The sequence below is a fragment of the Sarcophilus harrisii genome, chromosome 2 (assembly GCF_902635505.1).
Source record: "Sarcophilus harrisii chromosome 2, mSarHar1.11, whole genome shotgun sequence".
NCBI lineage: Eukaryota > Metazoa > Chordata > Mammalia > Dasyuromorphia > Dasyuridae > Sarcophilus > Sarcophilus harrisii.
The window spans coordinates 500,051,165-500,077,689 of record NC_045427.1 but is presented as its reverse complement, the minus strand read 5'-3'; the positions used below and the strand labels follow the sequence as shown (position 1 = coordinate 500,077,689).

General features: G+C 34.0%; 1 protein-coding gene across 2 annotated transcripts in view; it reads left to right on the top strand.

The window, feature by feature from the left end:
* Positions 1-26,525, top strand: part of FBN1 (fibrillin 1) — a 268,419-nt gene that overhangs the window by 108,578 nt on the left and 133,316 nt on the right. For both annotated transcript variants that reach the window (XM_031955152.1, XM_031955151.1), the window contains exons 6-7: positions 14,564-14,761; positions 18,412-18,537. In XM_031955152.1, coding sequence (XP_031811012.1) covers positions 14,564-14,761; positions 18,412-18,537 — 324 coding nt within the window. The remainder of the gene's footprint in view (positions 1-14,563; positions 14,762-18,411; positions 18,538-26,525) is intronic.

Below are 26,525 nucleotides of genomic sequence, written 5' to 3'. Positions count from 1 at the left end.
TTTTTATAACATATTAGTAATCCTGATTCATTTGCTTTGCCACTCTATGGAATTAGTAAAGTTCCTCTGAAGAAAATCTACCCCTTAACACCAAGATTTAGATAGGTCGTGGGTTTGTGACATGTGCACTGATCCCAAGTTTTAGTAGAAATTGATCACATATCTTCTGTAAGAATTTTAATAGAAGCTTTTATTTGTAAATATCTGAAGATGATCTCATTAAATTGGTCAGTTATAAAAAGGAAAGGAAAACAAAAACATTTATTGAATTTAGTCTGAAAAAAAAGCTAATATTTGTAGTACATTTTATACCCTGTTTTGATCCAGGAGATTAGCAGTATTTTTTTTTTTGTCTGGCTCATAGACTATCAGTTTAATTAGTTTGTGGTTCTGGAGACAGCATGGAATATTACATATTCACTTGACTTCTGGATTATAGATTACTTAAACTATAAATTGCACAGAAGATGTGGACTAGCATAGTTAAGAGAATGTTTCTTAACCTGGGAATTCCTTTTCTAATAAAAGCACAGGTTGAGTCTCTGTCCCTCTACTTTATAGTTATAGAATCACAAAATTCCAAATTAGTTAGAATTTCGGTGGGCATTGAATCCAAATCAATACTTCCAAGAGTCCCTACTACTACTGCTACCTATTCAACAAATGGTTATCCAGCATTTACTTGAAGACTTATAGGAGTTCGGGGGTAAGGAGGAGGACCCTATTCTCTCCCAAAGCAGAGCTATATTTTTGAGTAGCACTAATTTGTCAGATATTTCTCCCCTTACATCAATTCCAAATTTAACCTCTTTGTAACTTGGACTTAATTCTTTCTTCTGGGGTCAAACAGATCAAAGCTAATCCTTCTTCCACATGACAGCCTTACAAGTATTTGAAGACGGCTCTCATTTTCTAAAAAAGAGTCTACCTGGCTTTTCAAATTATCGGGCTGTAAAGAAATATTAACATCTGGTTTAATTATAAGCTAAGTTTTCCATATACAGCTTTGATACACTTAGTGTACAAATAAAACTGAGATATCCAGATATTCATTTTTACAAAAAGGATCTTTGACTTCCTTAACTTGGAAAATTCTTTGTGAGGGAACTCTCTCCATAAAGACAAAGTATTCTTTTTGTACTTAATGAAGTCCTGAGGAATTTGTACCTAGGCATGATTTGTCCAGGGTCACTCAGCCAGTTAGTATCAAATATATTATTTGAATTAAGTCTTTCTTTCTCCAGGCTCAAAATTAGTTATGTGGCCTCTTCATTTTTATAGTAGTACATTTCTGTGTTACAATTAATTTAAAATAGTGAAACAGAACACTAGACTAGGAATTGAGAAAACTATCTTTGCCACTTCCTAAACAATCAATCCAATAAGAATTTATTAAATAACTACTTTGTGCATGCTAATATAGTAAGTGAAACAATTCTTGTTCAAAGAGAAGTTAAATATTAAAATGTAAGTACAATCATCCCGTCCACATCATGACTTTCCCCATTACAGATTTTGATATGTCGCGGCTAGACCTAAGAAATGAAATGGTAATTGTGGAGTTTTGTGGAAGCCTTAGATGATGGAGAAGTTTAGAAATTTAGAAATGCAAAAAATATGTGTGTAGTATTGTATAATGTGAATATATTTTATCTTTTAATATCACAGTAATTCTGATTTCTTTGGTATGAAGAAAGGACCAAAAAACTATACAAAAGTTTCCAGATCCTGGAGGACACCATGCCTCTTACCCCTATGATGTGGAAGGGATAACTATATAGAAAATTAATTTAAGGAGAATAAATACAAAATAGTTAAATCCAAGGTAATTTGAGAGCAAGAGGACTACTAATATATTTGTAGCTGGGGAGGAGGGTAGAAAGATGATAGGAAATAGGAAAGGTAACATGTAGAAAGTTATACTTGAAAGAAATTCTTTGAGGTAGAGGTGAAGAGGGAGTGCAACTTTGGCCAGTTCCTCTCTGGGCATTTTCATCTGTAAACTAAGGAGACTGAACTAGATGATCTTTTAAGCTCCTCTCAGCTTGAAAAATTGAGTCTATGAATCTGATTCCTGATGTTGCTATTCATAATGTACTAAGAAAGATGTTCTTTACAGGACTATATTAATGACCATCACTTCAGTGGTGGCCATGCAAAACCTTGAATTTTTTAATGAAATTTAGGTTTGGGGACTGAATAAATTTTTAGTGTTCTTTTAAAATTTATGTACTACTTGAAGACTATGTTGTCTTAAGACAATTTCACATTTAATAATATTGCACATCAGCTGCATTACTCTTCACTACTTAATCCTGCTTTTGGATCATAGAAATTGCTCTCATAGTTGGTGGCTTAGAAGGGGGAAACTGTTTCAAATCAAATAGTTATGTAATATTTTCATCTTGCTGTTTAATAGTTAATGCTCCTACAGGTCGACAGTAGCATTTCTTAAACGTGGCACTTTTCACAAACCATTTTTTAAAAGAAATAATAGGCTTGAGCCAACTTGTTCTTTGAAGTGGAACTTCCAGACCATTTAAAAGAAAGGCATTCTGCACTTGTATTGTCTTAACAGTAAATATATCACCCAAGCTGAATCTTCTATTTTTGCAAAGGTGGTTTAAAAAGATGATTTTGGAGAAAAATGAAAGCCAATAATGCCTCATAGGAATTAGAGTGAAGGAAAAAATTATGTCAGGTAAATGATTATTCGGAAATGAGACTTTCTCCTACATTGAATAAAAATTGCTTACTGTTTTCTTCATCATGGAAAAGAATAAAATGTGGTAACAATTTTCTGTATTTGAATTGCTGCCACACATAATTGGGTACAACAGAGCTAAAGCTTTGATTTTGGTGAAATGCTTAGTCTGTGTGTTGGATTAAAACATGTACAACAAATCATTCAAATCCTAAATTTTTAATGCTATTTTTATTTAAATTTTTAATATTGCCTTTTGCCTTTGAATTAGGAGAGGTTCAAGAACAAGAACAAAATTGGCATCAAGATAGTTGTGTTTCTATAATTAAAATATTTTTTAAATGGTTGTCTTTAATAATGATAATAAAATAATAAGTAGCACTTATAGAGTGCTTACCATGTGGTAGGCACTGTGCTTAATAAGCAGTTTACAATTATTATCCTATTTGATCCTCACATTCACCCTGGGAGGTAAATGTTATTATTATCCCCATTTAACATATGGGGAAACTGGGGTAAAAAGAGGTTAAGTGATTTAGCTAGATTTAGCTAGCTAGAAAATGTCTGAGGCCAAATTAGAACCAGTTTAGAGCTTCAGTAGATCTATAATCCTATCTATTGGAATAGTCTTTCCATTAGTACAAATTAAGTAGTTTAAAACAAATTAGCTATCAAATGTAGCCGGTTAAAGAGAGAAAATTAGGACAGAGGAAAATCTGAAACTTTTTTTTAAAAATTGTGTTCTTTAAAAAAAATGCTTGCACAAAGAATTATTGTTACCTATATCCTTTGACCCAGCAAAACCACTACATGGTCTATTTTGAGAGGATAAAGGAGAAGAAACTGCATGTTCTAAAATGTTTATGGCAATTCTTTTTGTAGTGGAACATTTCAGAGATGCCCATCAATTTAGTAATGGCTGAATAAGTTCTCACATATGATTGTGATGGAATACTACTATGCTGTAAGAAATGATGAGTTTAATGATTTTTAGAAAAACTTGGAAAGACTTGCACAAAATAATGAAGAATGAAATGAACAGATCCAAGAGAATTTTGTATATAGTAATAGCAATGTTATTTTAAGAACAACTGAACAAATAAATTATTTTATTGTAAATACCCAAATCAACTATAAAGGACATATGAAGAAAAGTGCTGTCTGTATCCAGAGAAAGAACTGATAACTATAGGTATGTAACAGTTTTACACATATACGTATCTATTTGTGTCTAATCATGACCATCTCTAGGACAGGTAGAGGAGAGAAAAAGAAAAAAATAAATTTACATGATAATTTGAAATTTGATGATGATATTTGAAAGGAATAACAAGTACATAGTAGATTTATAGTTTCATATTTAATCAGTTTTGTATTGTACTATATCCTGTAAACAATTGTTTCATTACATAAATGAAAAATAAAGTTTAAAAATGTAAAAGTGCTTGAAAAAATACATTTGAAACACTTTGTGTCAGTCAACAAGATAGTGTAACTATAGCTCAAAGGCGCTAGAATGAATGAAAGTCAGTTGTTAAATGCTTAGTATTTCTTTTTTAATTTTTTTATTATTATAGCTTTTTATTTACAAAACATATGCATGGTAATTTCTCAACATTGACCCTTGCAAAACCTTCTGTTCCAAATTTTCCCCTCCTTCCCTCTACTCCCTCCCCTATTGGTAGATAGTCCAATACATGTTAAATATGTTAAAATATATGTTAAATCCAATATATGTATACATATGTATACAGTTACCTTGCTACACAAGAAAAATTGGATCTAGAAAGGAAAAAACCTGAGAAAGAAAACAAAAATGCAAGCAAACAATAACAGAAAGAGTGAAAATGCTATGTTGTGGTCCACACTCATTTCTCATAGTCTTCTGTAAAGTCCAAGCTAACTGGAGGGCCTCAGGATCAGGCAGAGTCCCAATCAGTCAAAGTCCTTGGTCTTTAGAGGGAGAAGTGAAGGAGGCAGGCACGCTGCCATGCGGCTTGCCAAAGATGTATCCTAGATTCTAGAGTCTGGAGTTTCCAGCCTCTCTCCTCCTTCTCTCTCCCTCAGCTCTCCAGTCATTGCCTGTGATTATCTGATGACCACACATTGAGCAAGCGCCAGTGATGAGGAGAGCCATCACATTACCATATCAACTAAGTGTATGCTTACAGAGCCATTTTCTCATGTTAATTAGCCTTAAGTGCTCCGCTGTCTGATTCAAGTACATCTTTTCAGAGTTTCAGCCCTCTACAATCTTCTCTCTGGTTGTAGCCAACTCTCTTGGTTACTGAACAATTGGAACTGGTTTAAGGTCATCTCCCTGTTGAAGAGAACCATGTCCATCAGAACTGATCATCATATAGTCTTGTTGTTGTGTATAATGATCTCCTGATTCTGCTTATTTCACTTAAATGCTTAGTATTTATAAAGCATTATCTTAAGTGCTAGGAATGCAAATGCAAAATGAAGATAGTTTCTGCCCTCGAGAACCTTCCATTCTAATTTGAAGACATGAGAGAGATAATGATTTTAAAACTAAGAAAGGAAAATCAGCAGTTAGCTTAAAAGTTAATTAAAACTTGAAAGTGATATAGGACAAAATATTTGATGTTAATAAAATTCTCAATTATAAATTACTGTGCCTCTGAATTTTTTCAGTCAGATATTTTTCCTTTCTCCTTCTCCTCCCTCCCCAATATTTGAGAAATATTTTTCTATTCATAATTACATTATTTATTCCTTGATAAATTTCATTCACTAACAGTAGTAGCAACAGGAAAAAGATAGCAAATGTGTTTGTCCAATTAACAGTTCACTTGTAGGGCCTTATAAATAAATTAATAACCTATTATAGACCTTTCTTTAAAGTTAACCCTTAAGGCTTGGCACATTAAGATGAGATGCAAAGAAATTTCCTTGGCTAGAAGATATTGTCAGCACCCTGTTGTATATATGAGAGCCCCTTACATCTTGATCATTCAAATACTGGTGATATGACAACCCCAGTTTCTGGTCAGTCTGCCCTCTCCCTACTTTATGTTTTTCCAAGATCTCCATTAAACATTACTAGGCTCGGTAAGATGAGACAAAATTAGACCACCAAAAGCTTAAGGGCCACTGAATTAGAAATTAGAAACAGAATTTGTAGATTTGTAGAAGTGATGGAATCCCTTTACTTTGTCTACTATTTGAAAAAGTACACACAATTTTCCTCTTGAAAAGGATTATAATAATAATCAGCTGAATTCTTTACAAGGCTTTAAAGTTTTAAAATACTTTACAGAGATCATCTCCTTTTTTTCCTCACAAAAATCACAAATCTCTGAGGTAGGCTTATAAGCTATTATTATCCTTATTTATAAATGAGGAAATTGAGACCCAGAAAGGTAGGATTCAAACCCAGATTTTCCTGTGGCTTAACCCAGCATCTTAATCTACTTTGCCAGTCAGCTTTTGCCAGGAAGAAAAAAAAAGCACAAGTTAATAATGTCTGACAACTAGTCTGTTTAAAAAAATGTTTAGTGATCTCTGACATGGATAAATTGATATCTCATTCTTTTGCTTGTAATTTTTGTGAAAAGAAGGATTTAAAATAATTGGAGACTAGTGCCTCAAATTATATCCTTGTGTCTTCCCTGCAGTTTTGTGGTTCTTTGAGTTCAGGAAATGGGTAACAGTGACAAGATTTCATGTACCACATGCTCTCCTTTCTCTGTAAGCAGCACAATTGCCTCAGGACACGGGCTAATTAGAAATGAAAGTGAAGTAATACTGGAGGCCATACTACTGCTCTACATTGAGATGTCACATACTCAGCTGGGAACTGGACGCTGTACTAGCACATTGGTTAGATCTGAAGCCTTGTAGGCAAATTTAATAAGACTGGTGCATTATAGGTGAGTTTAGGCACAAGAAGTCTAGAACATTTGTCTTTAGTTGTGAAGCTACGGATACAGAATTTCTCACAGATCAAGCATAGAGCATAAACATATGTTTAGCAAAGACTGAATTTGAGGGAAGTTGGGTCTTTTGTCCAAACTCTTAGGTTTATTGTGGTATCATTCTAAAATGTAGAATAACTTGTGAAAATATTGTTAAGGCTCTACCATAGTTGTCCTGGTAACGATTATTAACATTGATGCCAAATATTAAAGGTCACAGGATGAAATACAGAGAGTTTTTGGTTGGAGGGTAGAGAAGGGGAAGTGGGGATGGAAATCTCTCAAAGCTTCAATTCCACCTTTATCATGTCACTTAAATCCTTTAGTTTCCTTATCTGCAAAATTGAGAAAACAAATAGCAACTACCTTATTAGATTGTTATGAGAACTAAACAAGAAGATTCATGTAAAGAACTCCAAAAACCTTAAAGCTGTAGATAAATGTAATTTGATTCCAAACCAGCATTGCATTAGACACAGTCTTTGTCTAGCAGAGTGACAATTTGGAAAAATACTGTGTAAATATAATTTGGTGCTATTTAAAGGTTATGGGAATGAATGCTTGTGAATAATTAGACTTATTAGTAAGGAATTTAAAATGTGGGTAAATTCTTCTGTGGTTGCAGAGCTGAATTGAATGGCATGGCTCTGGATGCCTAAAAAAATTGGGTCATAAACCACATGTGTCCAAATTTATTGAGAAGTAAAATTTATAGTAATAAAGTCCTTTCCAGAAATTTTGTTTTGTTTTGTTTTAAGATCCAGATATATATTACTTACCCCACCTAAAGGACCCAAACCTTTTTCCTGCAGTTGAGATTTCTGAGCAGCAATAAGAGTCCAATTGTTATGTAGTATGAATTTGTGATGGATTATTATATCATTGTAATTTTGTGATTTTTCTAAGTTGGAATAGTCAGGCAAACCAAGATCTGGAGTGGAGAAAAGGAAGTTGAAAGGTTACCAGGGTTTGGGGATTATCAGGATTTGACCTCAGTAGGTGAAGAGATTTTTTGACATTGGTATGTGTATCATGTGACTGAAATTATTTCTCTATGGGAGGAGGGAATAGTACAAATAAAATGTTCTCAGAAATCATTTATTAAGCATTTACTAAGTGCCAGACACTGTGCTGAGCACTGGAAATCAGTCTCTACTCTCAAGAAACTTAGATTCTAAGATGGGGAAGGGAAAAGACAGCACCACAAGGAATCTGAAAAATAGAAGGGGAGGGCAAAGAATCTGCCTCTGGGGGAATGATAAAGAGTCCAGAAAGGAAATGAAAGAACTCACATATATCCTTTGATAATCTGATATTTCAAGGCAGTCTTTGAAAAGACTGAGTGATCAATGGATAGATTTTTTTCCAGTGGCGTCCTCAGCATGAAGAAGCATAATAATATTGATCTATCTCAATTGTGAAAATCCTAGTTTACATGTCATTTTAACATTTTTTCCTACCTTCAGATTTCAGGATCACTCTGTACTAGCAAAAAATATCAAAGAGAAGATTGTAAAATTCCCTATATACAATTTTAATTAGTGACAGAAAGTAGACAGCATATGTTAATGTTTTGTTAAAATACAATTATCTCAGTAAATTACCAGAAAGGGGGGAAGAAGCTCAAAATCCTTTTATTTTTACATATTTTATGAAGTTTTTTGAAAAGTGAAAATATTTGGATGATTCTGCATTTTACAGGTGATATGATCTGAGGAAGAGTTATCAGATAATATTTTCTTCTTAATAGACAAAGCAACTTTTAGACATTGAAGTCTCTCTATCCAGGCCTTATTGCCTGCATTTCTCATCCTATCTTAATCCATGTTTCTTGCCTTTTAGCCATCCATCAAAAAGCCTATATTAAGTGCTTATAGTTGATATTTAAATATGTCAAAATATGTAATTTCATCCACAAGTATATACTCCCTCCATGAATACAGATTGCAATTCCTTTTACCTTTTTATGATGGTTCTATGAGTTGATGTACTTGGCTGAATTCATCATTAGGTGACCAGTGGTAAACATATCAAAGCTTAACATAACTTTTAAGAACACAGGTAACCTCTAGTTACCAAAGAGATTTGAGAGTAGAATTTTGTTGAGGCCTGTACTTAATATTCTGAAGCATTGAACCAAAGAAATCCATGGTATATTACTTTTTATAATGTATTCAAAAGGGCAATGCTAGTATTTTAGGGAACTATAACATGAACATGATTCCACAGTAATAAGTATTCTTTATTTGACTATTCCCAATGAAGCCCACATTTTAACTACCATATTTGACCCACTTAGTCATTGTTTCTTTGATAGTTTTGGTTTGTTCTTAAATACCTACCAGAGAAGTTAGTTGACCGAAGCTGAACAAATTCAGCACCCTACTAAAGAGAATCAAGATACCATAAATTATATCTGTAGTTTAGCCAGTCATCTTGAAGCAAAATGAAGACCAGCAAAAGTTTGCAAATTGTACAACTTGTATTATATTTTAATGATTTTTTTGTTATGGAGATTATATAAATGTCCCAAGGAAAAAAAACAATAGGGTAATATTTACACTGGTAGTTATTACAAAATCTGATGTTTTATAGTGAAAGGATAGTGGAATCAAGAGAAAAAAATTCCTATTGGTAAATAAATATCTTGGTATTAGAGATTTATCAACTCCAGCCATCAATAATACATTTCAGTGAATAATTGTCATTATTCAAAGATCTTGCTTTATAGAATTGATATTCAAGCAAAACTGTCTGAAAAAAACTATTAAGATTCTATTCACTCCCATTCTTATTTATTTTCATCAGAAAATCAGTCCTATGTTCCTGCTAAAACATACAAACAAACAACTAACAAATGAACAAAATTCTCTTGGTATGCTGACTTAAAGATTTTTTTGTTAGGAATTTAATTTAACAAACCTTTTTTTTAAGTACTTGCTATGTGAAGAGCACTGTTCTAAGCCAGCAAACTATGGCTTATGAGCCAAATTCAGTTTGTTGCCTGTTATTGTCTGGCCTGTAATGTAAAAACCATTCTTAGTTTGTGGGCTATACCAAAACCAGTGATGAACCAGACATGATCCATGGGCTTATGATTTACTGACTTCTGTTCTAGGCAATGGGATTGTTTAACCTATGTCTTGTTGGGAAAAGGTAGTAATATAAGAGCTCTCACTACAGAATGCTGGCACTTTTGACATAGCAATTTCTTTGCTTCTATGTGGCACTTTATCCTTCACTTTTCCAACCCATAGTTCTCTTTTCATCCACAGCCATATATCTATTTTCTGAACTGGAGTTCTCCCATGAAAAGTCTCTCAGTATTGGGATTTTCAATTTACAACTTTCAATATTATGTTTCCTTCCTTTTTTCTTTGTTTCAGTATTTGTATTTTTATAGATTTAGCCATGTCACGCTGTGAGTAGTCACTAGATCACACACATTTTGTTCGCAAGCTACAAGCAATTACTACATGCCCATGATTGGGGTTACAGCTGACTCTTTGACTCCATTGGGGTTTTCTCCTCCAGTTCATTTTACAGATGAGGAAACTAAGGCAAACAGGGTTATGTAACTTGCCCTGGATCACATAGCTAGTAAGTATCTGAGACAGGATTTGAACTCCGGTCTTCTTGACTCCAGCCTGACGATCTATCCACCTAGCTGGCCACACGATATGCCTAGTATCATGCTTAATGCTGGGAGTAAAAAGAAACACAAAAGATGTAATCCCTGGCCTCAAAGAACTCACATATTAATGGCAGAGGTGACATGAAAATTATATACATACATGGGATATTTAGGGTACCTCATTAAATAAAATTTGACTGAAACTATTGGGACACCTTGTCTGTATGATACAAATGGGAGGTAATTTGAGGAGGAAAGAACCTAGCCTAAACTCTATGTGTACCTGTAATTTGAACTTCCCTGAATTTTCAATTTGGAGATAAACTTATTAATAATACAAATAATAATAGCTAAAGTTTATTGAATACTTTGAAATTTACATTAGTTTCCAATTCCTTATTTTATCAGTTTTTTTTTTATGTTTAAAACCCTATAGAACTGTATTTTTATATGAGATACATTCCTTGAAAATTATTTTTGTGTAAAAATTTAGTCCTAATTTAATCATCCTAAAGAATCTTCTGGTCAATTATTTTGTAAAATGAATAATCATATGCTAATTCATAAACCAAAGCCCTGGTCAAGGAAAGAATTTATCATGTTAAATGTGAGCAGGAGATCTGGGAGCCAGGAAATCAGCAAGGTAAGAAGGCATTGTCAGAGGATAAGCTGATAAACAATTGAGGAATTGGTCACATAGCTTGAAGTACAGTATTAGCAAGCAGATATTTATCCTACTGCCCATCCATGTCTTTTGTTGGCAGGTTTCCCCAAAACAACCTCCTCCAGAGGATTGTTCAGTGAAACTGTGCTTGATGAGGTCTGATGGTCCATCTGAGCTTTCCTACACAACTTAGTTTTTCCCTGATAAATGTCTCTGATAATCAAGAATTATTTATATTAAGATAAGTTTATAGTAAGCAAAATTTAAAATTACTCATCAAAGGAGCAGCTAGATTATTCAGTGGGATAGAGCTCTGGCCCTGGAGTCCGGGGAACCTGAGTTCAAATCCAGCCTCAGATATGTGACACTGACTAGCAGCGTGACTCTGGATAAGTCACTTAATTCTGATTGCCTTGCCCTCCCCCCAAAAAATTTCTCATAAGAAAATCTTTTGAATGAAAATTCATAATGGCATTTATATGTATACATGTATTGGAGCTATATATGTATATCAAAAGACCTTAGAAATGAGGATGGGAGCACTTGAGAAGCTCCTTGAGAGATTCTCCTTGAACCCTGACTCTTCCAGACCCACCCCAGGGAATCAAGATAAAATGGGTGGGACTAGTTGAAATAATCTCATTTAGCTGGAGATCTAGATTTCTATTGACCTCTATTGTTGGCTCAAAACCATTCCTAGTAAGTGGTCTCATCTAGACCTGGGGGCAGTGACAGCATCGAGGGAATCTCATTCTTTTGAAATTTCTGTCTCAGATTTCCTTATAAAAATGACAATTTTAAACTCAGTCCTTGCAGAGGACCTAACATGCCAAGGAACTTCTCTCCCCGGCATAGCAGCAACTCTCTGGCCACTTAAATGATATTCACTTTCAGCATTACCCTCTATTTTTTTCACCTATTTCCCTAATAAGACTTTATACCTCTCTGTCGGGATTTCTCTACTAGAAATTCTCTATCTCCCTGGCAGGACTCCTCCATTAGAAATTTTCCCTTGCCACCAAGGAATTCAGTCTTTCTATTCATGCATAGCAAAGGCTGACTTCCCAGTGTCAATAATAAACTTCTTTTACCATTCTAGCTTTTCAGGTTCATAAATTCCATTACAAAGGACCTCTGCGCCACCAGAAGGAGGTTCCCACAACTCTCTACCCTGTGCCGAATCCTAAGGGGATTGAGGGGAGCCAAACCCCTTCATTTGGTTTCCAGAACCCCAAACCTGCCACTAACTTCATCATTTAACTCCCCTAACCTCATCAGAAATAGCTAGATTATAATCTTAAAAGGGGCTTTTGTCAAATATCTCTTATGGCATACAATTCGATGTTAAGAGCAGTCATATTTCAAAACAGTCCAACATTTGGAGGTACAGGTTACAAATAGTATTTTTTTTGTTTTTTTTTAAGTGTGAAGACTATTTTTAACACAAAAAAAGAGATTATAAACTATAATTGTCTTTATATTTTCTTGCTAAAAGAAAAAAACATTTAAATTTTATTAATATATGAACATATATTCACATAAATTGACATTGTTCAATAGGGATTATGTTAGATTGTAGTAATAGTGGTGATTTATTTACAAATATTATTCTGGAAATTTGAACTATCCTGGCTGACACAGCTTTTTCTCCTGACTGGAATGTATTAGTCATTCTGGGGCAATGGGGAAGAGGCTTACAATGAGGATTAAAAGCTGTTATGTTCTCCAGGGAAGAGTTGGTTACTAAAATGACATGGGGTTGTTACTGTCTGGCTTTTTTTTTTTTTTTTTAATCTTTTGTGCGTTGCTGGGTAATTCTCTGATCAGCTTGGTATTATTTCTTCTGACTACCCTGACAAGCATTCATTCTCCCAAGATCCATTTTACCTTGGGCCTGTTATGCTCCCCATTAACTAAGATGGGGTAGGTAAGGTAGGAAAATCATTTTGGCAGAAGTGTATAGGACCAGTTAGGAGGATATTGTAATAATCTTGGTGAAATATGAAAATGATCTGAATTAAGGTAGTTGCTGTGATTTGACACAGAAGAAATAAGATGCCAGTGACGATGTAGAGTTAGAAATGGTAAGATTTTCCAACTGCTTAGATTTGTAGGATGAGGGAGATTGAGGAATGAGGATTGCATCAAGGATAGAAACCTCAGTGATGAAGAGTGGCAATGTCTTTGTCAAAAATGGGGAAATTTGGAATTTCCAATTTTTTAAAATCATAGCTTTTTATTTTCAAAATATATGCAAAAATAATTTTCAGCATTCACCCTTGCAAAACCTTGTGTTCCAAATTTTTTCCCTTCCTTTCCCCTACCCCCTTCCCTAGACAGCAAGTAATCCAATATATTTAAACATGTGCAGTTCTTCTGCACATACTTCCACAATTACCATGCTGCACAAGAAAAATCAGATCAAAAAGGGAAAAAGTGAGAAAGAAAACAAAAAGCAGACAAGCAATAGAAAAGATGAAAATACTATGATGTGATCCATATTCAGTCCTTACAGTCGTTTTTCTGGGTATAAGCTGGCTCTCTCTCTCTCAAGTCTATTGGAATTGGCCTGAATCACTCCATTGTTGAAAAGAGCCATGCCCCTCAGAATTGATCATTGCCTAATTTTGTTGTCACTGTGTACAATGTTCTCTTGGTTCTACTCACTGGAATTTCAAAATTCAAAGAAAAAATACCTATTACAACAAAACCAATCATTGGTCATCCAGCCTCTTTTTGAAAATCTCCAGGGAGATGTTTTTTTCCTCTCAAGGCCCAACATTTCATTTTTTCATAATGCTAATCATTAAAATGGTATTTTTTCCCCCACCAAACCTAAATTTTCAACTTCCACCTATTGTTTCTGATTCTGCCCTTTGGGGTCAAACAGAATGAGACTAATTGCTATTCCACACTCTTCAGTTCCTTGAAGATAGCTATAAAGGAGTCTTTTCCTTTCATGGTTCCTCTCCTCTGGGCATTTTCCAACTTGTCTGACTCCATTTTTCCTAAATCATGGTGCCCAGAAATGAACATAATACACCAGATGTAGTCTGAACAGAAGAGAGATCAGTAGAATTCTCATTTCCTTGGTCTTAGAATAGGAACTTCTTACAGCAGTTGAAGATGCTATTAGTTTTTTCTTTTAGGGATGATTTGGTTTAGCTGATTTCCAGGACTCCCAGACCAGCCCTTTTTTTTTTATTTATGGGATTGTTCTGTCATCCACAGGCCAGCATGACTTTATCTCTTTATTCGGCATTCATAATAACTATTTAATATCTTTCAGAATAGGATAGTATGAGGCTTTGTTTCTAGAAATTCCTGACCTCATTATATATCAAACTTGCTACTATTGTTCCTTTTTTCAGTGGTTTCCACAGGAAAGAACTGTGAATGACTCCATAATATCAGGAAATTATTTGGTTTAGTTAACCTAAATCTTTCCTGTTGAATTTATACTCATTTCCTTATTCTGTCTTCCTTATTCTATAGTCACTGGAGATAAACATCTGGTCACTGCTATCCCTAGAATAACTGTCTTCTATTGTTATTGTACCTATTCATAAAGGTATTTGGCTATTTCTGCCCTCAAGGAGTTTCCCCTCTTGTCTTTTCAGATTACAGAACTGGTCCATGTTTCACACTAGTCAGCAACCAGATGTGCCAGGGACAGCTCAGCGGGATTGTCTGTACAAAGACCCTTTGCTGTGCCACAGTAGGAAGAGCTTGGGGCCATCCCTGTGAGATGTGCCCAGCCCAACCTCACCCCTGCCGCAGAGGCTTCATCCCAAACATCCGAACAGGAGCTTGTCAAGGTAAGTCTGGGGTTAGTTTCTTCTTAATATTATTAATGAGCTAATAATTGATTAATTAATGGATTGAGGTGATTGAGTTCTCTTGCTTTGTATAGCTGCTTCCCTATGTGTATGTAAAGGATGTGAGGAAATTGTTGGTTGCATTAATGCTTCATTATTTTCCAAGTGCATGATATTCAAAGTAAATGTATTGGTAAGTTGGCTCATCTTAGAACAGCCAAAATCTTCATGGATTTTTCCCTACTAGCAGCTCCTTCTTTTGATCTGACAGAGGTGCTTCAGTATACTTCTGACTCCAGAGACAGTGCAACTTTATATTTAGAGGAATGCTTGGTAGCAACATAAGATCTGTGAACCTGTGATTTGTTTTTCTTAATCATTTTTTAAGTTGGTTAAATCTGTAGGTATCCCCTTGTCTCTTTAGTTATACTGTTCTTACCTGAAGAAAATTAGACTCAGTGCCACTTAAAGTGCCTTGTTAATACATTTTATACAACATAAAAATAAATGTGTATTTGTTACAGAATATTAAATCTCCCCAGATGTTACTTTCTTCTGAGCATGCTTCTCCATCGAAGCCTTTGCAACTGCTTTTGGCTTTTATTCTAGGTCTTCCAGCTGTACAGATTCTTTTATTGTCTGGATGTCTGGCAGGAAACAGGAGAAAGTTAACAGGGGCAACTATGTACTAAACCAGTGGAGACTGAAACTCCCAGGATTCTCTTTATAAGATTGGGGGAAGGGGAATGCAAGTTTCTTTAGACATCTTCACTGTATTCAAACAAGTTGCTGTATTTTTGGTAAATTTAGATTATGCCCACATGAGGTGAATATTTTGTGCAACTTTGGATAATAAATTTTTATGCTAAGTTTTGATTTTTTTAAAGATAGTATGCAACAAAATAGAACTTGGCTTCAAATACATATTTCCGTGGGTGTCCCTGTTTCACTGGCCAAATAGTATTCCTGGTGCACACCCATGTGCTCTGTCTGCTCTTGGCTAGCATCTGTTACACTGTGGATTAACTCTTTTCTTCGTACCCCAATAAGCAGAGGAATATGTTTAGGGGGGTCAAAAACATTTGTGAGGCCTCTCAGTCCCTTGGGGTTTTTGAAGTGATCATTGTGGGACTTTTAAAATATATATATAACTTGACAAGTGTTAGTAAAATGGATTTTTCAATGCTAATCTTCCCAGTGGAGAGTGATCTCCAGAGGTTAGCGTGTGGCCCATCTTAACAAATTGAGGATGTGGAGGATGAAAAAAGGGAAGAGGGGGCTAATATTGAGGAATTTTGCTATTCATTTCACACCTCCTACTGTTTCCTCCAACAGCCTTTACCACCTGTTGGCTTTTTCCACTTCCTCTCAAAAACATACGTTCTGCCTCCACTCTTGAGTATCTAGGATAAAAATCAGTTTATGGGGAATGAAAAAAGGCTGTGGAATTGAGAGAGTTATGTTTCTGCTTAAAAATAATACAAGACTCTAGGGACTGGGTGATCATTTTCTGTATCTGCTTTGCCAGATGGAGAACCTGGTTAATCAATCAACAAGCATTTATTAAGTGTTTACATATTTCAGTGATTCTGCCATTCTCTCTCTCTTTTTAAGGGCAGATGGGAGCATTTCTTCAGATTTGGGTCCACTCTCCCTTCCTGGGATATACAAATCCTGTGACCTAATTTTCAGGTGCCCTGGGTACCACATATCTATTACTTTGGGGTCCTCAGAAAATAGAACCATATGAAATTCCATAAAGAGGAGCTGAACTGAGGAGTTTTGTCACTTTATAGTTGGCTGATGTTGAACTCAGTTCTCCAATCTAAAGGTTAGAGAACGGGCATAGGTACATGTTGCCTCCCTCAGCTAGATTGTAAATTCCTCATGGCAAAGGATTGTTTTCACTTTTATGTTTGTATATGCAGTGTGTAGCCTATACCCAACACATGGTAGGCATGGGCACTTAATAAATGTGTGGTAATTTGTTCATTGGAGAGAGGGGTGGCCATTCTGTCAAGTAAAGCATTTCTATTTACAAAACCAGTTTTGTAGCAAGAAACTTCGATGACATTAAAAAATATGTTGTTTTAAGAGTAGCCATCAAAAGTATCCAGCAAGAATCTTTGGAGGTCATTGCTTGCAGGACAGCCATTTACTTTTTTGATTCTTGAGAAGAGTACTACAAGAGAGGAGCTCATTCTGCCCTGTATACTTTGATCAAAGAGATGTATGCTCAGAAGTGAATCAAGCTAAATATGAATTCCTGGTTATTCAAAAACATGACAGATAGTATGCTAGATGATGAAAGAAGTGGGAAAATTTATTTATAAATAAGTTTTCAATAAATTAAAAAGTAATCTCTTAGATTTGAATACTTTTTATAAAAATGTTCATATCAGGTTAATGGAAAGTTCTGGACTTTGGGCAAAAGTGAAATAATCAAGTAAAATATGATCCTAATTATATTTTCACATATAATTTTTATTTGTGGAACAGCACACAATGTTTTGAAAATATTTCTTTAGTATATCAAGTTGTAAAACATATGTGGCAAGTTATACCAAAATAAATAGTTTGAATTTTGGTATCCTTTCCCCCTCATTTATTGTTTTTTGTTTTGTTTTGTTTTGTTTTTGTTGAGGCAATTGGGATTAAGTGACTTGCCCAGGGTCACACAGCTAGGAAGTGTTAAGTGTTTGAGGCCAGATTTGAACTCAGGTCTTCCTGACTTCAGGTCTGGGGCTCTATCTACTGTGTTACCTAGCTGCCCCTCATTTATTGTTTCAAGCAAACCTTTTGTTAACATGATTAGAAAATTTGCAAAGGTAAATTTATTTTTTTTCTTCATATAGTAAGACAAAAAAGCTGGTCTATACATTGGTTTTTGAAATCTTTTTATTAAAAAATTACTCAAAGTGAAATAAAGTAGTTTCTAGGGTTTAGAAAACCCTAATTTTAGATTAGGGTTTTATACTTTTTTAAGGTGAAGGGAAGAATGAATGCATACTTATAAAGATCTTGCCTTATGGGCACATTGTTGTCAAATAGATGTCTGTCTTTATTGCATCTTTGTGCTTTGCCGTCATCCTCAACAACAAAACTTCAAAGTTCATCCAGATGGAGGCTGAAATTGAATCATGGGAAAAATAAGAAAGCATGTGTCTTCTTTTAGAAGACTGGCAACTATAACGTAATATTTTTTTTAAAAGTTTGTCTTTTCATAGTTTAGGACCATAATGTAAATCAAACTTCAAGGTAAATTTATTTAATATTACTGGATAGATTGTTAAATTTACTTTTTTAGAGATGAATTAAATGGAGTAATTCTCTATCTGTCTCTGTCTTTCTCCTGCCTCTCCCTTACCCCCCTTCCCTCTTCTCCTTTCCTTTTCTCATCTCTTCTGTCTTTGTATTCCCTATGTATCCCTGTCTTCATCTTTTTTTCTCCTCCTCCTCCTCCTCTTCCTCCTTCTTCTTTTCTTTCTTTTTTCTTCTTCTTCATCTTCTTCTCTCTCCTCCTCCTCCTCTTTCTCCCTCACCCTTCCCCTCTTTTCTCCTCTCCTTATCTCTTCTTCTGTCTCTCCATTCCCTCTGTCTCCCTGTTTTGCTATCTCTCTGTCTCTGTCTCTTTTTCTTTTATATGACAGATGTGGATGAATGCCAAGCCATCCCTGGGCTCTGTCAAGGAGGAAATTGCATTAACACTGTTGGATCATTTGAGTGCAAGTGCCCTGCTGGACACAGATTTAATGAAGTAACACAAAAATGTGAAGGTAAGACCTTTTATGCCCCATGTCTCAGGGGTGAATGAAAACTGAGGAAGTTTGGGGAAATTCATGTTTAATGACCAACTTGTTTCTATATAACTCTTTCATCTTGCTTTTTAAAATTGTTCCCTTGAGTATTCAAGTAGAATTTGATTACCAGGAATAATATACCCATTTGCTGCTGAACCAGAATGAAGCTACAGACTTTTCCACTTTTATAGACTTACACTAAGAGGTACAGTTAAATATTAAAATATGAAGTATTTTAAACCAACATTTTATTTAAAATGTTTGAGATATGAATTTGAATTCAGTTGCTAGGTGTCCTTCAGGGTAGTATATCTTATTGTTTTTTTTTAAATCAATTTTATGATTTTTTTTAATAGAAAGAAGAATTGGCAAGATCTATTCTAACTTTCACTAATTCTCCTACTTTAGGTGTCTGATGTATATGTATATATTCACGAGAAAATAATTTATAAAGTTAATTAAATCTTGAAAAATAAGTTTTAGACTATATTTTTATTTGATTTACATTTGAATTATAGAAAATGTCCTTAATTTATGAAAAGTATACAGATAATATGTCATGTTGCCAGAAATAGACTTGACTTGCAGATAACATAAAGAAGCATAAACAATTATAGGTACAGTGGAAAGAACATTAGATCTGGACTTTCAGATCCTATCTCTGACATTTGCTACTTGTATAATCTTGACCACTCTGAGCCTTGTTTCCTCTTCTGTAAAATGAGGAATTTGTACTGCATTGATTACTGAGATCTTCTTCAACTTAGATCTAGGGTTTCATCTTTTCTTAGGACCAAAATTGTCAATAAATAAAGAAATTATCTTTTATATGTATGAATTATCTTTCATGTTTTAATTTTCTTTTCTTTATTAGAATATGAGTGTCTTAATTGTGACTTCTGGAAATGTTCAACACCATTATCATTTTTATTTAACAAACATTTGAATTCAATTGAATTCTTAAAACTTTAATGTATTGTTTAATAGGATTCAGTCTATACAAACTATCTGATGTATTATGAAGTTTTTCACTTAACTGAGTGGTCTGTCTGTTGAAAAATTATTATAAAATGTAATTCCTTCCATAAGTGATAAGACATTTATTTATTCTGAGTCATTTGCCTATCTTTAAATCCTTAAATCCTTATTCTTTTGTCACTATTGTTGTTAATTAGGGATGTTAGGGACAAAATCTAAATTAAGTGAAGCCTCCAAATTGAGGGGTAAAGGAATAATTTCCATTTTAGGATTATACTGTCAAAAATAAAATTTCAGGTTCTAATTCTGGCTCTAATTCTGCTCAAAAATCAGGCTTTGTGGTCACTGGAGCACCAAGTAGCTTATCATTCATGCCCATCTATTAGAGGATATCTTCAATTTTAATGGATCTTTGTACCCCTTAATGTGGTTATCCCTTCATTGATACAGATTTAATCTTAGACCTTCTTATCTTGTGTGATTCTGGTCCATGTTCTCCCATAGATCCTTTTAGAAGATCTACTAAATGTGCTGAGAACCTTCCTCTTACCTCCTTTATCAAATGTATATTTTCTTGATGATCCCTTATATTATTTCTGAAGTGAAGGTGGTCATTAGATAGTAGCTGACTTGCACCTACCATATAGCTCTCCCTTGTCTATTAAATTACCTGTAATTTTAATTCCTTGGGATTTATGGCTTATGGTATTCTAATATTCATAACTACTATGTAGCTAGGAGGAATATTTGTATCAAAAAGATAGATCTTTGCACTGAGGAAACAGCTTAGTTTCATTAAAAACATTGTGGAAAAAAAAAGAAAAAAAAACATTGTGAAGTTTCCCCAATGCAAACCAGATTACTCTTTTTTCTTACTTAATTTTTGGCCTAACTCTTTGTCCATCTGTATTTCTTTTCCTCACTATAAGTATTGATAGGTTAAATCACTGGACTAGCTGTCTTAATGCAAGTATTTCTAAAAGTAGGCATTATCCATCCATTTGATTCTTTCCTGTTTAGATTATTAGATTGATCTTTTTATTTTTATTTTAATAGTATTTTATTTTTCCAAATACATATCAAGTTTTTAACATTCACTTTTGGAAAACCTTGTAACTCAGTAGTTAAAAAAAGTTTTAAAATCCTCTATTACATCAAGGACTTTCTCATACACATGTAAAGATTTTTACAGGATTTGGAGGAAAACTCTGGATGGTAAGAGGATAGGAAACAACACAATGGTCTTTCCTCTCTACCTCCACCCAAAACCTCCTTCAACCTCATCTAGATAACATACCAGACTAAATCTTCTTGAGAAAATTCAAGAAAAAAGTCCTCAAAGGTTACTTTTCTAGCCCAAGTGGGCATAGTGAGTTAGAAAGGCCTGTAGACAATTGGGATAGGCTTACCATACTAGGGCACAGAAAGAAGAACAGGTGCTATTTGGTAGATCTATTGCATACTGTCCAATAGTAGGTAATAGATTCAAAATGAACCATGGAAGGGACCTGTGTCCAGGGGAGTAGCATCCTGGATTAGGGAATGACTGCAGTCCCTTCCATATCCAGAGAAGAACAAGTTCTGAAGCAAGGAAAACAGTGTAGCTCAGATCCCAGGGAGAGTGCAAGATCTCAATTCTAGCATCTATGCAAAACTGAAATCTGCAAAGGAAAAGTCAGGAGCAGGAATCCCAGCAAGGGCACAGCAAGCTGTTATGTCATGCTGAACCTGCAGAGCTTCCTAGGTGGCTGAGTCTAATAATTTACTTTACTCTGTTCCAAAGCCAAGAAAGGAACTTGCAGAGCTCAGACCAAGGGTTGGGGGCAGTAAGCAGAAATTTCCCTGGATCAGACTACTTTTCAGATATTAAAAGCTTACAGGTCCCCATCTTGTGCTGCCCTGATCGTCTAAAATAACACCACATTCAAAACTACAAGAAAGTAGCAGCAAGACCAATCCAGATCTTCTCTCTGGAAGTGTTCAAAGCTTGACTCTAATGTCAAGTTAGAAGTCAGGAAGTAAACTGAAAGAATGAATGAACAGAAAGGATTTCTATCATAAAAGAGCTATTATAGTGAGAAAGATTCTCAAGACATAAACTCAGAAAAAGAGAATGACTTTAAAATATCTACAAGTTAAAGTATCAAAAAAATAGCTTACTCACAAATTTAGCTACCAATTCCTGAAGATCATAAAGCAGAATTTTAAATTAATTTTTAAAAAGTGAAATGGATAAATTTGGAAAAGAAATTAAATCAATGAAAGGAAATAATCAGATAGGAAATTAACAGCTTGGTGCAAGAGATACAACACCTTGCTGAAGTAAAAACTTCCACAAAACTTAGAGTGAATCAAACAGAAATCAGTCACTCCACAAGATAATAGGAGATATTGAAACAAAATCAAAATACTGGAAAAAGAAGAAAATTTAAAGTATCTCATATAAAAATAGCTGACCTGGAAAGCAAATCAAGAAGAAAAAAATTAAGAATTTTTGGACTACAAAATGTTACATCCTAAAACAATACGTAGACATCAGTTTTTTAAAATCTTAAAAAGAGAAAACTAGTTACATGTCTTAGAACCAGATGGTAAAGTAGAATAGACTGAATCCAGTGGTTATCTTTTGAATTCCATATAAATACTCTCAGGAACATTATAGCCAATACCCAGAGCTTTGAGGTCAAAGAAAAAAAAGCACTGCATAAATACATGATTTCAAAGGATAGAAAATTCCAGAAATAACTTCTCCAGAAAAATTAAATATAATCCTACAAGTGGAAAAATGAATCTTTAATGAAATAGAGGTGGAGAGAAGTAAATTAACTAATGACACTCACAGCAAAGTCCACAGAATTTCAAATTTATAAGGATCTCCAAAAGTCATTTAATGTCAAGACCTGAAAAAAAAAAATCTCTTATGTCACATACTTAATAAGTGTTTATCTAACCTTTCTTTGAAAACATCCAATGCTGCAATGCTTATTGTGACTTTGGATAGTTCTAATTATTAGGAATTTTTCTTCATATTAAGCTTAAATTTTCCTCTTTGCAATTTGTACCCAGTTTTCCTTCTTTCTACTCCCCAGAGAGAGCAAAATAAGTTGAATCCCTTTCCCACTTAATATCCATTCAGTACATGAAGACAATTATCATGTCCAGAGATGTTATATAATTGTAAATTACAAATACATACACACATACATACATACATATAAATAATTACCAATGAATCAAAATTTTGAGTCACCTAAAAGGCATCCAATACTTTCTGGCCCTATATAACCATGTAAAGTATATTATCATGTAAAATTGCACACAAAAAATGATACAAAAATCATTTAAAATATATGTAAGAAGAAAGATAGAGGTTTTTCAAGGAACAAAAATGAGTGATAATTGATGGACACATTCCCCCCCCCTTTTCTCTTTGACAATCACATCTCCTTATCTTAGATGTTTATGCACATATATATCCTTTTCCGTTCTTCCCTCTGCTCCCACCCCAATCCCCAGTAGACTGTTAACTCTTTGGAAGCTTTGGCTTGATTATAGAATTCTGTATCATCAGTTCTTTATATATAATAGATGCTTAATAAATGCTGGTGGAAATTAAGCTGAGACAGTGCCTTTTTAAGCTCTGTGTTATTTCTAAAGACCTCCCTTTTAATCATCCCAAAAGAATATTCTTAAAATAATAATATTTTGAGCATTTGTGTCTTAGCAACCTCAGTAGCATTCTAAATATGAATCTGCTTCTCTCCTCTCCAGTTCTCTATCCCACTCTCCCTTGGTAAGTTTGCGATATCATGCCAGTTTTACTACTTTCAAGTCAATCCTTGTTTCTTTCTTCCCAGTATGTATTAAAGATTTTGATTCAATTTATATCCATCAAGTTGGAATAGACCCATTTACCTTTCTATAACTTCACAATGACACTACTGTTTATGTTAACATAAGCTCTAATATAAGCAGTAAAATATTGTTTGGTTTAGCCCCAATCCTAGAATAGAAAAATGGTGATTTTGCTTTTTAAAAGGTCAAAATGTTGTATTTAATACAAACATGGAGAACTTGACTCAGAAGATATTTGAATCTAGTCCACTTTTCTCTGAATTTTTCTTTGTTAATTGAATACTCTGCAGGTCCCCAGACTTCAATTTTGTTCCGTGTCTTTATGTTTTTAAATTAAGCCAAAGGCTTTTTGTTCTACTCCTTAGAGGTTTGCTAAAGCAGAAGCTTTAGCAAACTTTCAAAAGTTCAAGCTATGATGTCCTATGTTCCTAATATCCCCATACATGGAATGGAAGGTAGCCTATTATAGTAATATTATCACTAATGCCTGAGTTTTCTCTTAAAAGGCCTGATTAAGAACCGTCTTAACTCATTAAAAAACAAAGAGTTGAAATAAGAATAATTTGCCATTGAATGGGAATACTTATAGTTGTCTGCATTCTGTATCACTAAGTGATATGTCTCTTTCTGACTGTCACTTAGATGTTGCTAAATCTTGGTTAAAAAAAAAAAAGTTAGCATTTTGGTAATTACTCAGCAACCTCTTGGTGATATAATGATGTATTAAAATGAGAATTTATTGACCAAGTCCAAGAGTTAAGGGGAGTACCTAACTTTATATAATAAACTTGTTTCTGAAGATTTGTGTATAAATTAAATTTTTGTGAATTGAGCCAAGTTTTAGAAAATCGCTACCCATTTAAAAAATGTTTGGTATGTTGTTTGTTTTGAAAAATGAGTAATCATTACATTAATTTGTTTTTAACAATTCATATTTTCACAAGTTGGGTTTACTCAAAGGTATACCTTCCTATGTTTGATATAGACTTAAATTCATGATCTCAAGCTGGCAGGAAATATCAGAAATCTTTGAGTCCATTCCCTTTATTTTACAGATGAGAAAATTGAGGTTTATGGAAGTCAATTGTCTTGTTCAGGGATACACATTAAGTACCAAAGCCTGAATTTTAACTCAGAATCAAAGTATTTTATAGTTACAAAGTTATTTCATGTCCATTATCATGTCTGATCTTCAACAAAGCCCAATGAGGAAGCAATTTAACAAGTGAGAAAACCATTACACAGAGAAATTATTACTTTCTCAAGATCATTAAGCTTTTAAGTGTTAGAGCTAGCTAAGCAGTACAGTACAGAACACTTGGTCTGGAGTCAGGAAAACCTGAGTTCAAATCTAATCTTGAATCCATTAGTTTGTGACTAATAAGTTAATTTTTATCTGCCTCAGTTTTCTCAACTATAGAATTGAGATAAAAAGAGCACCTGCTTCCCAGGGTTATTGGGAGGCTAAAATAAGATAACATTTGTAAAGTGTTTTGCAAATTTTAAGCTATTTTTTTATATTTACATGATGCTTTAAAATACAAGGTGCTTTATGTATATAATTTTATTTAATGCTAATTACCTCCCATTTGCTTTATTTTCCTCATTTTACAGATAAGAAAACTGAGAGTCAGATGACTTTAATAACATCCAAATTAGAAGTGGGATTTGAACTCCTGCCTTCTGGTTCTGAGTCTTGTGTTCCTTTATAATATCCCCTGCTACCTTTCTAAAGATGTAATGAGAAATGAACAAAATTTCTAATACTGTATTATTGATCACTTTTTGTAAACATTCTCTTAAACTGTATTTAACTCTGAAAGAGTTTATTTCAGAACAGATTCATTTTCTGTTTATAAGTAGCTTAAAGGAGCCATGTTTGGACTGGTTTTCCAAATACTATATTTCTAATATATACACCCTAGATTTTCTTGCTTATTCAATGTTTATAAAGATAATACAGTAAAATATTTTATTTCTGAAATGTGAAAATAAGCTTTTAAATTTTTCTGTCTTAGATTACCCTATTATGTTTTTAAAATTAATTCCATCCATTAAGATTTTCAGTTAAGGTTTCTTCTCTTCCTCTCTTAGTGGAAATGTTTAGATGAAAGATTATCCAAAACTAATAACTTGAAAAAAATGGAATCTAGACATGTAAAACAGTAATGGCTTAAATATATAACAGTGTACTTGTCTTGTCTGTGATGAATATATAAGCTATGAAGAATGGGTCAGAAAAAGTTGCCAACAGGGTATTCCTACTGTCATACCATAATCCTTCTCTTAAAATACTCAAGTTAGCATGAAAATGGAAGATGTCTTCACACATAACTTATATTCTCCTTTGCTTTCCTTCAACTGTTTATCAAAATTCCAATGGATAGTTTGGTCCTTTTTTCTTCTCTTATCATCTCATTCAATATCATGGCTTCAATATTCTGTTTCCATGCAATTTACTACCAACTGTCATTTTTCTGCTCAAAACCTTTATGATTTCTTGTTGCATATCAGATAAAATGTGTACTCTATAATATGGAATTTAATGCCTTTAAAATCTGGCATCAGTCTTTCTTTCCAAACATTTCTTTCTCTTTCTCTTCATGCCCTCTATCCTACAACCAAAGTTCAAATTAACAAATATAAAGTGCCTACTATATACGCAAGGAACTGTCCTTGGTACTGGGACCACAAAGACAAAAATAATACACTTCTTCCCCTCAAAAAAACTTATGTTTTATTAGAAGTATACAACATATATGCAAATAAGTAAATGGGCAATTTGAGGAAAGAGAAAGCTCTAACAAGAGGGAAGTAGGTAGATTTGAAGCAGGAAAGCTTCACAGTATGGTACATAAATTGGGCTTTGAAGGCAGATAAGTATTTTGAAAGGTAAACATTAGAGGAATGATTACAGACATTCAGACTAGCTGAAGTGAATGCAGGGAGTTGAGAGAATTAGTGAGTATTATCAGTATATTTAAGCCAGAATAAAGAGTTCATGAAGAAGAGCAATGTGAATTATAGCTTGAAAGAGAGGTTGCTGTCAAACTGTGGAGGTCCTTAAATGTATTTTTTCCAAAAGGTAAAAGGGAGCCAGCCACTGAAATTTTTAAGCAATGAAATGACAT